At 34.2% G+C, this 12,165-nt stretch overlaps 1 protein-coding gene and 1 pseudogene across 1 annotated transcript; one reads left to right on the forward strand and one right to left on the reverse strand.

Annotated features, from left to right (window-relative positions):
* The first annotated feature begins 1,523 nt into the window (after positions 1-1,523).
* Positions 1,524-7,815, forward strand: LOC111402418 (26S proteasome regulatory subunit 6A-like). The gene is made up of 14 exons (XM_023030710.1): positions 1,524-1,762; positions 2,731-2,855; positions 3,416-3,580; positions 3,785-3,915; positions 4,090-4,234; positions 4,362-4,621; positions 5,418-5,542; positions 5,880-5,923; positions 6,206-6,337; positions 6,423-6,500; positions 6,855-6,937; positions 7,031-7,153; positions 7,258-7,318; positions 7,392-7,815. Exons 1-14 carry the CDS (start codon positions 1,624-1,626, stop codon positions 7,569-7,571), a joined length of 1,791 nt encoding a protein of 596 aa, XP_022886478.1. The 5' UTR covers positions 1,524-1,623; the 3' UTR covers positions 7,572-7,815.
* Positions 7,816-9,026: 1,211 nt separating this feature from the next.
* Positions 9,027-11,310, reverse strand: LOC111402419 (annotated as a pseudogene).
* Positions 11,311-12,165: the final 855 nt, after the last annotated feature.

The following is a 12,165-nucleotide window of genomic DNA, read 5'->3' on the forward strand; positions in this document are numbered from 1 at the left end:
ATATATATACACAGAACAAATTATATGCTCAGAAACGTGAAAACACCAAGGCAATATTATTATTATTATTATTATTACTACTTTATTTCAAAACTTAAATACATAACAATTCCAAATACCTGAATTGATGGGTAGCAGAAACCTTAGAATTATTTAGTCAGAGGAAGAATATTTTTTTAATGATGGATGCTGATCTTAGCATAGTGGCTCTGATACCAATTGTTGAATTTTAATTTAATCATGCTAAAAATCAAGAATCACCAAAATTAAATTAATAAAACGAATTCATACCTGCAAAAGTCATTGTTGATATGAATAATAGTCGTAATAGTAGCCAAGATCTTCCCTTCCTTACTCCTCACAAAGTATTAGCTATCAATTGGGCAAGTCAATAAAACATATAGAGAGGAGAGGGGACATAGCTTTTATATATAGGAAATAATTTGAGCCGTCCTATTACGACTAGAATTCTAATTAGGGTTTTATTTCCAGCTTACATACTTAAAATTATCACATCATATTAATTACAATCCATAAAGTGTAAAAGACTCAATTGATCACTTAATAAATTTGGTCTAATCACAAATATTATTATGAGCCATACATCTAACCCGTAAAATTTGCAATCGAATGTGAAGCTCACATATGGAATTATTCCAACACCTTCACCTTCTTCAATGTAATGATCGATTAGTTGTGTAGAGCTCTCGTGATGTTTCCCCCTAAATTAGTAATTGCTGTCTTGTGGAAGGAACTATACATATGAAAGTTCAGTTCTCCAATTGTTTAAAGCTAATTATTCAATTTTTGATACCAAGAAATGACCGAGTATGGATATGATTTTAACCTTGTTCAATATTATAGTCTCCATTCTCTCTTGCCTTTCTCAAATTGCAGGGACGTACACAACATTCATTCTTTAGAGAAGTTCTTCGAGCAAATCCTAAAATGAATGCTAGTAAGACCACCAAAAGCAAGAAACTTTCTCTCATTGGGGAAATTGAGCAGTAAGCAGTTGTAGGGCCTCGTGCTAGGTAAATTCATTTTTGAGCAAGGCATGATTTCCTTATCCCTTTTTATTTTTTATTTTTTTCGCAACTTCGCCGAACAAGTCACTCAAAATTAAACAATTTTTGTTATAAATATATATTTCGTTTAATCATATGATAAGACTGGTCAAAGGACAAAAAAAAATGGTGATTTTCTCGCATGTAAACGATGGTAATAGTAAACACGAGAAACATTGAAATGTCAACTTCTAGAAAAATAACTATCATACCATTAGTTGATTTAAAATTATAAAAAATTTAATATAAAAATAAAATAAAATTGTGTCAATCTTTTTCAAGTATTGCTGATCAAAATGTCCTCAGGAGCAAGCATATGAAAAGTTTGGACTTCATTTGTTTGAAGTCAAAGTTTCAGGTTCTCACTGTCACAAGGTTCAAAAGTTTCAGGTTCAAAGTGCTATTTATGCAAATATTATTTTATTGAGAGTAAGTTGAAACACATATACACGCGCTTGTGCTCCAGCTTTTTGGTCGGTTATATTACGTGCGTCTTACGCGCCACCTTAAACCTCCATTAATAAAATGACGATAAATCCCACTGAAAAGCCGAAGAATGAAGCCCAATTCGATGGCATCAATTAGGCGTCTCGCCAGAACAATCCGCACGTGCCGTACAATCGCCTTTGCCGAAACCCTGAAACCTCCTTCTTCCCTCTCTCCATCACCTTGCCTTCAACTTGCTTTGTACAATCGTAAGCCTCCCTCTATCTGTTCATACAAACGTACATATTCATACGTGCACATTCAATACTATCTCATGCATTTGTCTTTGCTTTTGGTTAACTTGATGATGTAGAAAAAAGTTGATTCTTCGAGTAATTAGAAATCACGTGCTTCAGAAATACGTATTAATTATGATTGATCACTTCAGTGGACTTTTGATTTTTCAACAAATTTTGGTTAACTCTTTATACCACTTCAAATGGGAGCAAGCTCTCTAGAGAACCGAAGTTATGGAATAGTACAAAAGAATAGCATTTGGTTCCTTGAAAATAAGTACTTTGGAATTCAATCTTACCAAATTTCTTTCTTTCCTTTTCCCTTTGCAATTTCGGTTTAAACAAACAGGGATTTGGTAGCTAGACCTAATTTCTGCTTATGGCAACATTGATTGAGATTATAATAGTAATGTCATTGAATTGGAGTAGTGTAGGCTGTGTAGGTGATTGACAGTGTGAAATACTTTGGAGTTTCAGTAGAGTCCTGCCCTATAAATTTAAAGGTAATTTCGATACACTTCAACCATGTCAGCAATGCTTTTACTTGTTATATAATAATTAGGCAACTAAACAATTACATGTTTACATATTATGATTGGCTGATAAGTGGAAATGGAAATTTCTAGAAAAACAGTTAGCAAATAAGAGAACGTTTGAATAATCTGAATATCTGGGTAGTTATGATGCTCCGTAGTAACCTAAAGTTGGTCTTCATTTTGTTAATTGTTTTAGATTTGCTATCATTAGAAGCCATGTTTGGTAAAAGCCCTTAGGTAGCAGTTGGTAATGGAATCTCCATTCTTGAGTTCATACAATCGCATGCTTGGTATAATTGATTTCCAATGACGAGCATTTTTGCATACCATCGCCTACGTGCACGAGTTGTTGAACTGTTTATGCACTAACATTTCTCTTTAACTCCTACTTATGGGGATGTGCAGGAACTTTTGAACAGCACAAACAAACGTATGGATCACAAGGTCCTGCACCAAGATCTGCGCATGCAATTTTAGCTGGATTGCTTGGATTTGGATTGATAGATAAAGCCTATGCAGATGATAATAAGGTTAGCGTATGATTTTTTTGTGGGCAAGGCATCACTGCATGTGTTACTTGTTGCAGTGGAATCATGCATCTGAATGAACTACTAGGGGTGCTAGAAGAGGGATTTCCCCTTCCTATCTTCTCTCCCCGAGCTTTAAAAAGACCCTGTAGTGTAGTGTAAAAGTGGAATTATATTTGTTTAAAGTCCTTCCCTTCAAATTTATCTGGAAAGCTGCTTGACTGCTGTCTACATGAATACCAATGAGATAAAAACTGCTCCACTGTTGATTAAGTTAAAGTTATTAAAACGGTACAACCTTCAGGGAAATCAAATAGGCAACTGAATTTAGGAGTAATTGCTAGAATTACATTATTTGCATTTTATTCTTTCTCATTGATACACTCTTTAGGCCAATTTTGGCATATATTAATATAATTTTAACTTAAACTAGAAAAGAATTGTCAATCTTATGTTGTACATTCTCAATAATGAAGATAAATTGATGTGCATCAAGGTTCTGCTTGTCTTAGTGAAGCTGCACTCTTCTATTGATTATGTGGAGTTCTTGGTGTTTCTTTTAGGACACTGCTGAAACTTCACCGCCAGAATTTCCACCAACTTTGAGGCATAATAACATTGAGGAAATTGCCAGGAAAGTTAAAGTTCAACTACAAGAGTTGATCAAGAGCAAAGGCATTCGATATGGTTCCTATCCTCGTTTTACTGTAGCTGTAAAAGGACAGAAGGTTAGCACACTCTCTTTCTCTCTTGACACATAGACATATACACACACGCACACGCATACGCATGTCCCCCCGATCTTCTGATCTTTCCAGGGTATCACAAGTTCTTATTTACTTGGAACCCCCCTACAAACTACATTACCCAAGAACTAATTTCTAAAATTGACTATTCTAAAAGGGGAATACATTGTGAATTCATTTTTGCAGGTAACAATCAAGTTCCAGGTTCCGTCAGCCTGTGAAATTCCGCTCCTAATAGCAAACCTTGTTTCACGTCTTGGAGTCAAAGTTGAAGACAACGGTACTGGATCAGATATGATGTTGAGGGCTTGGGATAGGTAACAACTGTTGGTTTCCTCCGTTGTCATCTTTTTAAATATTTGTTGAATTGGATGTAATCTTAGAGCTTTCCCTTGCTCGTCAATGGATAAGCCCATTTTTTTACTGTAGTTACTACATCTTGTTTTGTCTTCTCGTTTACATGTCATTGATTATCATTTACTCTTCATCAGTGGGGTTTCTTGGCAGCTAACACTCAATGGTCCCAAAAGTCGAAAAGAAACTAATCAAGATCAGATGCAAGGGAAGGATATAAATGCAAATGATCAAGAGCTATGCATTCTCATGTTTCGTCCGCTCATTGGCTCTGATAAAGCTGTGAGTTTTTATATCTTACTAATAATCACAAGAATTTGAACTTCCATTATGTCATGAAGTTGTGATGTCTGAAACACACATTATTTATTAATTGGCTTCAACATTAGGTTTGCTCAAATTTGTGCAGGAAATTGAGTTCATGAAGCAGGGTAGTTTTAGTACTGAAGAGCTTGATGCTTTGGCATCTGTCTTGCAATTAGCTGGACAACAGAAAAGCTTGGAAGTCCGACCAAGGGGAGATGCTTCAAGTGTTCCATCAATCGACAAAACAGTATCTAGTCTAGAGGGCATGGGAGTCAAAGTTTATGGACTTACCCAATCTAATGTAGATCAACCAAAAGCTGATATATCTTGGGACAATATTGCTGGGTATAATTATCAAAAAGGGTATGTAGTGGACCAGGATCCGAGCCCCTCATTTCTAGAAATTGGATTTGGTGCGTTAGTGGGCAGTGGAGAGGTTCCTAATAATTTTAGAATGCGTTTGAAAGCTCAGAAGGGGTAATGACTAGTGCTACTTGGGATAGATCTGTCCCATGAAAAATTTCCAATTATATCACACTCTCAAGGGGGAAGTTATCCTTCATTTGAATAGTAGATACAGATCCAACATGATAAGAAGCATTGCAAACATCTGTACAACCAACTAAAGCAAAAACCTTTTAGGGAAACAGAGATGCCTACCAATGCTCTCCCCAAGTTCTATTGTAGTTTTATATTTATATTTCTAAATAAAAGGATGGCAAAACTGACTTTTGAGGTTCCGTCTGTCTGTCTCTCTCTTTATGTTATTTTTATTTCATTTGCATTGGGAAGGTAAACTCATTCTTCCCCTGACTTTGTTGGTCTCTAAGCATTCCTTATGTGATTTCTCTTTCTCATTCTCTTTAACTTTTATTTAGAGCCCGTTCAATGAATTTTTTTTATTTTTTATTTTTTTTCCAAAAATTGCATTTTGGAATAGTGATTTGATAGAGAATGTGTGGTTAAAAAATAAGGAAAAAAAGTTTTTGATTTTCGTGTGATATTATTTTATTGAAAAATATGTGGTTGAAAAAAAGAATGATATAAATGTATTTTGAAAAAAAATGGGAATCAAACAATGCTTCAATTATCCCAGCTGTATTTTCTATATTCTGATAGGAAAATCGTCTAAGACTAATATACTCTGTTGCTGTTGTAGAGAGATTGAAGATACAATATTGCTGGCTCTACAGAGTCCTGAAGTGTATGATGATATTGCTCGTGGCACTCGGTGTAAGTTTGAGACAAACAGACCACGTGCAGTGCTTTTTGAAGGCCCACCAGGTTTAGACTCTTTATTGGATCATTATAGACAAAAGTTTGGATTTTCTCCTTAATGAAAAATATACAAAGCGTTGTCTTAATGGCCATTGAACTCTATAGAAAATCATTTTCCTTTTTGTGCTCCCAAATAGGTTTTCTAAAGGTAAATTTTGGGAAGAACGTCGGGGAAGCTTTTAATCCTGAGCTTCTTGTAAAAGTAGAAACTGGGAAGAAATTTTATTTCATGTCACTGACATACTGATAAAGTTTTGAGAAGTCGGCAAGAAATGAAGAGCTAAATATCAGAGTAAGTTATCAACAACAATAATATTAGTGATGTATTTTTTTTTGCTTTCAGGTACAGGGAAAACATCTTGTGCTCGTGTAATTGCTAATCAATCGGTATGCCATTGCCTACGTACTAAAGCTTCTACAACTAGCTTTTTTGTCATTTGTTCGTATTTTGCCTTCACAAAGAGAACAGTTGTCTGGCCTTTTGTTTTGTCAACTTGTGAATTCCTAACTTCTCTGGGATTTTTTATTCATATATCATACCGCATGGTGAATTATGTTCCCTGTATCTGTAACATTTGTGCTTTGCATAGATAAGTTTCCCTTATATCTGCACAAACGTACAGTCTTGAATCAACATTTTTCCAAACAAGCGCATGTCTCCCATGGCAGGGTGTCCCAATGTTGTATCTGCCACTGGAGGTTATCATGTCAAAATATTATGGTGAAAGTGAGCGGTTATTGGGAAAATTGTTTTCACTTGCTAATGAAATACCTAATGGTGCCATCATTTTTCTAGATGAGGTAATTTACACAATAAGAAATAGGTTGCTTGTAAATGTAAACTTTGCTTCCATATTTTCACTCTTTCTTTTGTGAATTATTGCAGGTTGATTCTCTTGCTACTGCTCGCGATACTGAAACACATGAAGCAACGAGAAGAATGTTATCTGTGTTGTTACGACAGGTAATTATGGGGGTCTATATTTTTTTAATCTAATTAAATAAAAAAATTATGGTGTAAATATACTTTACTAGACATAAGTGCTTGCTGACAAGTACTGCCTCTCTCCCAATTCATGTGTTGGTTTGAATTGGCAGAGAGTTTCGGCTTATGTAGTATTCCCATTTTATGCTGGAGTTATATTTTCCCTTAAATCTCGTAGTTCATTTGCTGTTTTTTTAACTGGTTTATTTTTAATTTCCCGAAATGGTCCGACTTGTTGAACTAGTCAATACCTTGCTCTTCAATGGTAACTCGGATAAAGTTTTAAGCGAGGAAACAATTTTGTCACGGTTCTGTATGATTTCTTCTGTGCAGATTGATGGATTTGAGCAGGAGAAGAAAGTGGTGGTGGTTGCTGCAACCAATAGAAAACAAGACCTTGATCCTGCATTACTTAGGTATCTAAGTTCGCTGGTTCCTTTGTATTTCAAATAGCACATGGATCTTTAGAAGGTTGTCTAACTTCATTTTTTTTTTTAATCTACCTTTAGTCGTTTTGATTCCATGATCACTTTCGACCTACCCGATCAGCAGACTCGTCAGGAAATCACAGCTCAGTATGCAAAGCATTTGACAAAGTCTGAGTTGGCTGAGTTCGCCTCAGCTACTGAAGAGTGAGTACAGAAAATCTTGTCAGCCCAAATGTTATTGGAAGAACATTGATTAAAAATTCGACCCTCTTTATTAATTGTTTAAAACGTTTCACTGATCGATGCAGAATGTCTGGTCGGGATATTAGGGATGTGTGCCAGCAAGCGGAGAGGCATTGGGCATCAAAGGTATCCTGAATCAACTAAATTAGTTTGCATTCTCTCGTTGAATTTGTTTAGTTATTTTGTGTGTCAAAAATAGATTATCCGAGGGCAAGCACAGAAAAAAGATGAAGAAAATGGGTCTCTTCCACCTCTCCAAGAATACATAGAAAGTGCTCTGGCACGTCGAAATGCCTTGCTTGGTGTTGCAAATCAGAACCGAAATCCCAATCCTTTTTCAAAGGGACCTCAGTTTGATTTTCTGTGCTCGAAGGATTAGAAAAAAATGGGTTCGGATCTCCTGCGGGAATGATTTGGAAGAAAGTGTCTTGTTCACATCAGAAAAAGTAGTTCGCCAATAGATGTTATCAGTATCATGTAATAATATATATATCTAAAGCTTTTATTTCAACGGGTATTAAGGTCTCTTCTGGACATGAATTATGGTAGAACCATAAAAATAGAATTATTTCTACAGACGTTGGGTGGCCAGTCTTAAATGGACTTTTTTCATTTCTACGAAACCTGTGTAAAAATCAATTTAAGGAAAAGCAAAGAGAAGAGAAAGACGTGTTCCTTCATTGCCCTCAAAGCCGACCTTGAGATTTTGGATGTCCTGTGCGAGATTTTAATATGGTGTTCCCTTCAAGTAATTAAAATGTATATTAAAAATATATATTTTAATCATATTATTTCATTGCAAAAATATAATTGTTAATTTTTTTTTAGTTTTTATTTAACATACATGAACAAGAAAAATATAAATAAAGCTCAAAAACTTCTCTCGAATTTCATCAAAATTTATATGTCATCAACAAAAAATCAGCCAAGTCACTGGCCTCTTCGTGCAATTTCATATAAGCAAAATCAAAAAATAAATAAATTATATATATATCAAGTCAAGTGTAAAGCTTGAAATGTAACAAATCATGTAAAAATATTTTTTTTCGCATTTCTAGAAGCAAACTCGCTAATTAAACTTTCGTAATCAATATTTTCTAGAAAGTCTTGCTCAATAGATATTAAAACTAATCCATTCAATCGTTCTTGTAACATGATTGATCGCAAACAAAATTTTAATAATTTCAATTTTTAAAAACTTCTTTCAGTAAATGCAACAACAATATGAATTGCCAATAACATTCTATAAGCAATACATGTATTTGAAAAGCAATCCAATCTTTTCAAATAAGTAAATATATCAAAAGCCGTCTTTATTTCTTTTAATAAAAGATTTCACAAAACTTTTAACTCTTGAAATAAATCTTTGCCAAATCGCAAAATTTACATGTCTTAAAACAATATCAAGATGATTGTAACATGCTTTCAAATTAATATCATCCAATGAGTTTAACTTGTCAGAAGAAAAGAGATAATTTTTGGAACCAGATCAAAGATGATTGGAATAAAATACGATTGGTTTCTTTCTTCTCTGCCTCAATTATATTTGAGGCAATTGGATAAAAGGGTTGGTTTTTTTAATTCTTTTCTCTAAAAAGATTATTGAAAAAGGCGATGCTCAATTTTTTTTCTCTCAATTCTCTGGCCGACTTGATCTCTTTTTGTCTTTTCCCTCACATTATTTAAGGTAGGAATACAATTTTAAAAAAATATATTCAACGGAATGACAATTAGTTAGTCACATTATTCTTAATTTTAATATCTTATGCATAATAATAAAAATTTTATATTTTAAATATTTAATTATAAAGAAGTATACAACTATAACAAAAAAAAATTTTTGTGTCCCTACAATTTTGAGGCCTTGTGCAGTCACTCAGCTCGCGCACCCTCAGAGCCGTCTCCGACTGCCCCAAGGACATGGAATAGACGACAATGTTGTAGCGATAACCTTTACTGCTGCTGCTTGTCATATGCAGCTATATTTTGCGGCTCACATTGAGGACTAAACAAGCGAACCAGCAAAGCTGTTGTTGCGCTTGTCGAGGCAGCACCACAAGCAGCCCACCTAAGACTTCGAGGAACTGTGATTCTAGGACCTGCATACAATCAAAGACCATATTCTGTGGAGTATAAAGGCAGACGAAAGCCATTTAACCATGAAACTTGAGCAAGAATCTGTGAATGTTTCTAGGTACTAGCGATTTCTTGAATCTCGAAATAAAGGCATTTTGCCACCAAGAATTGTCCGGGAGATCCTTTTTATGACAAAAAAGAAAAGAAAAGAAAGCAATTCATGAAGCCTGCCAAAATTTGATCGATTGATTTATTACCTTTTTAGAACTTTCGAACGATAAAATATAATTAATTAATCTATTTAACTCTTTTAGCAGGTTAAATATTGTTCATGTAGGGGAGACAAACACAAGAAAAAGTTCTACTTCGACCCAAATAATCTGCGAATCTGAAAGCAATAATTGGAGAACCTAAATTATAACAATACTTAGCAAAGCTCGTTAATAAATGTAAATGGTATGCTAATGAAAGATTTCGACAATGCTAAAATAAATAAGAATATCAAAAGAAATGAAGAAAACAAAAGCAGGAAAAAGGATTGGTACTCAATCTCTCTCCTAAATGTGTGCAGAACTCAAGAAACAGGCAGAATAGGGGAGAAATAGGGAAATATGAAAGGTGACAATATAAATATACCATAATGCAAGCGACAAAGGATCCAAAATCCTAATGCCCCTCCAACACTAAAAATGCCAGCAGTTTGCCGTGTCTGACCTCATAAGTTCCTCATCTGAAAAGCCAAGCATGCGCCTTAGTGCCATTTTGCTGTGCTCTTCCAAGTAATCAATTTTTCCCACCAAAGCCACTACAGAGACTTAATTTGAGTCTGCCAAAAGAATATTAATTGCAAAAAGAGGTACTCTTAATTTGCTAATATTACAAATATGGATGAAGTTTGTTCATAGAAAAGAAAAGGCCAGATTGATGCTTTGAGATGTAATAGTGGCCATATCACAATAACCTTCAATACCCTTTTGATTCGGACCAAGCATACTGATTATCACATATGAAGAATTAATTATAAGAAAAGGTTGAAAACGATAATTTAACATTAAGCCGATGGATAACAGCAACTAGTTGGATAATAAAAATTTGTTGTGCATGATCGCGACCACACTCCAATTTCAGAAAGAGCAATGCAATCAGCTTTTTCCTTTTTTAAATTAAATTGAATTCAAATGCCAAAAACGAGCACAGGGCCTTATGGTGTTTTAGTACACTTTAGGTCATGTTTGACCCACATTCTTTCAAAAAAATATATTTTTAAATAACGATTTGACATCATTTCAACCACACATTTTTCAGTAAAATAATATTACACACAAATTCAAAAGTTTTCATTGTTTTTTAACCACACATTTTTTATCAATACACTATTCAAAAATGTATTCTTATGAAAATAATGTAACTCAAACAAAGGCTTAAAGTAAAAACTTAACTGAGAGATGCCAGCAAAGTATGATCAAACAAACAACTATTTTCAGAATAAACATGCACAATCCGCACCAGAAACTTCTTTACTGATTGATCTTTGACAGGGTTTTGAGATGATTCAGTAAACTGCAAAAATGATAAAAATTTAAAATTTAATGTTGGAATGGGGATTGGGGGTTATGCCCTAGGTTTAATCATTAAACATTCCAGGATCCGAAGTATGCAGATGTGGGGTAATTTCATAGTAGGTAATGGACCATGTGAGGGTCAGGGAAAACCTGGGCCTGACACATATGGGTTCTATTACAAGAAAATGGCATCTTCATATGTGTCGATCGTAGCCAACAGTTCTCCCTACTACTACATTAATCTTGATTTGAACTGATCTCATAAAATGTCAAAAGCTAAAATTAATGAATATCTTGATCTAAAGAACAGTCTCAACTTGTATCGAACTTAGTACTTTTTCTCCACACATTAAATTAAACGACAAAACTTTCAAATTAAAGTAGCAAAAAGAGCAAGAAAATTGGACGTAGCGAGAAATTTACTACAGGGGGCCTAGAAATATATTTTTAAGGGAACTTCAACATTAATGTTTCTTCATCTAACATTACCTCAAAGTTAGAAGGCTCCTATCCCTTCTCATTCATAAGCTATGCACAAGTTTACCTCCTCCATTGTCATTTACAAGGTTCTTTTCTGTACTAATGTCTGCCAGACTATTGCAAACAATAGTTTAAAAATCCAATCATCCACATATTCAGATTTCAAATCAATCAAAATTAATACCCCATTCTATATTTTTCACTTAGGAATACCAAAGTTCAAGCATATGGCCATTCCCAAAGTTCAAGCATATGGCCTATAAAGCAATTATTTTGACATAATTTATTAGAATGAAACATAGAACTAGTTCCTTGAATTGAAATTTGTCAAAAGAGAATCAATTTAAATTTGAATAAACTGATTTCTATTTACATTTCAAAGTCCCAATCTAACATGGAGAGACATTTCAAAGAAAAGTACATAAAAGAAATGGATGAGAGTATGAACTTACAACGTTGAAATATCGAAAATGAGTAGACAAAGCCCTCGAAAAGGGATGATATATAGCACATAAGCTGCAAAAGAGTGAATTAAGGAGATATGTAACCACTAAATTCCTTTCTGCATCTTGTTCATGTCTTTGGCATATTGCAAACTGTGAAGTTTTGTACATGAGATACCTTGTACTTTGTAGATTATTCACAAAAATTCCTAGGAAATTATGCACATAAAAGAAACTTCATTTAGATTGATCTATATAAGTGCTTTTCACTTCTTTCAATCTCCCATGTAATTGTAGATCACATGGAGGGATGGAATTGGATCTCTTAACTGTGACTTATTTGGTGGGCAATATTGGACAATAAAGTACAAAGAGCTGACAAAGTTTTATCTTGTCTGTAATGTCAATCACA

The sequence above is a fragment of the Olea europaea genome, chromosome 10, assembly GCF_002742605.1.
Source record: "Olea europaea var. sylvestris chromosome 10, O_europaea_v1, whole genome shotgun sequence".
Classification (NCBI taxonomy): Eukaryota; Viridiplantae; Streptophyta; class Magnoliopsida; order Lamiales; family Oleaceae; genus Olea; species Olea europaea.

Bases quoted from the DNA above. Each gene is read 5' to 3' on its own strand.
- LOC111402418 (XM_023030710.1), top strand. From the start codon at position 1,624: ATGAAGCCCAATTCGATGGCATCAATTAGGCGTCTCGCCAGAACAATC. The intron at 2,856-3,415 runs GTTAGCGTATGA...TGTTTCTTTTAG, and splicing joins CCTATGCAGATGATAATAAG to GACACTGCTGAAACTTCACC. The intron at 6,501-6,854 runs GTAATTATGGGG...TCTTCTGTGCAG, and splicing joins TATCTGTGTTGTTACGACAG to ATTGATGGATTTGAGCAGGA.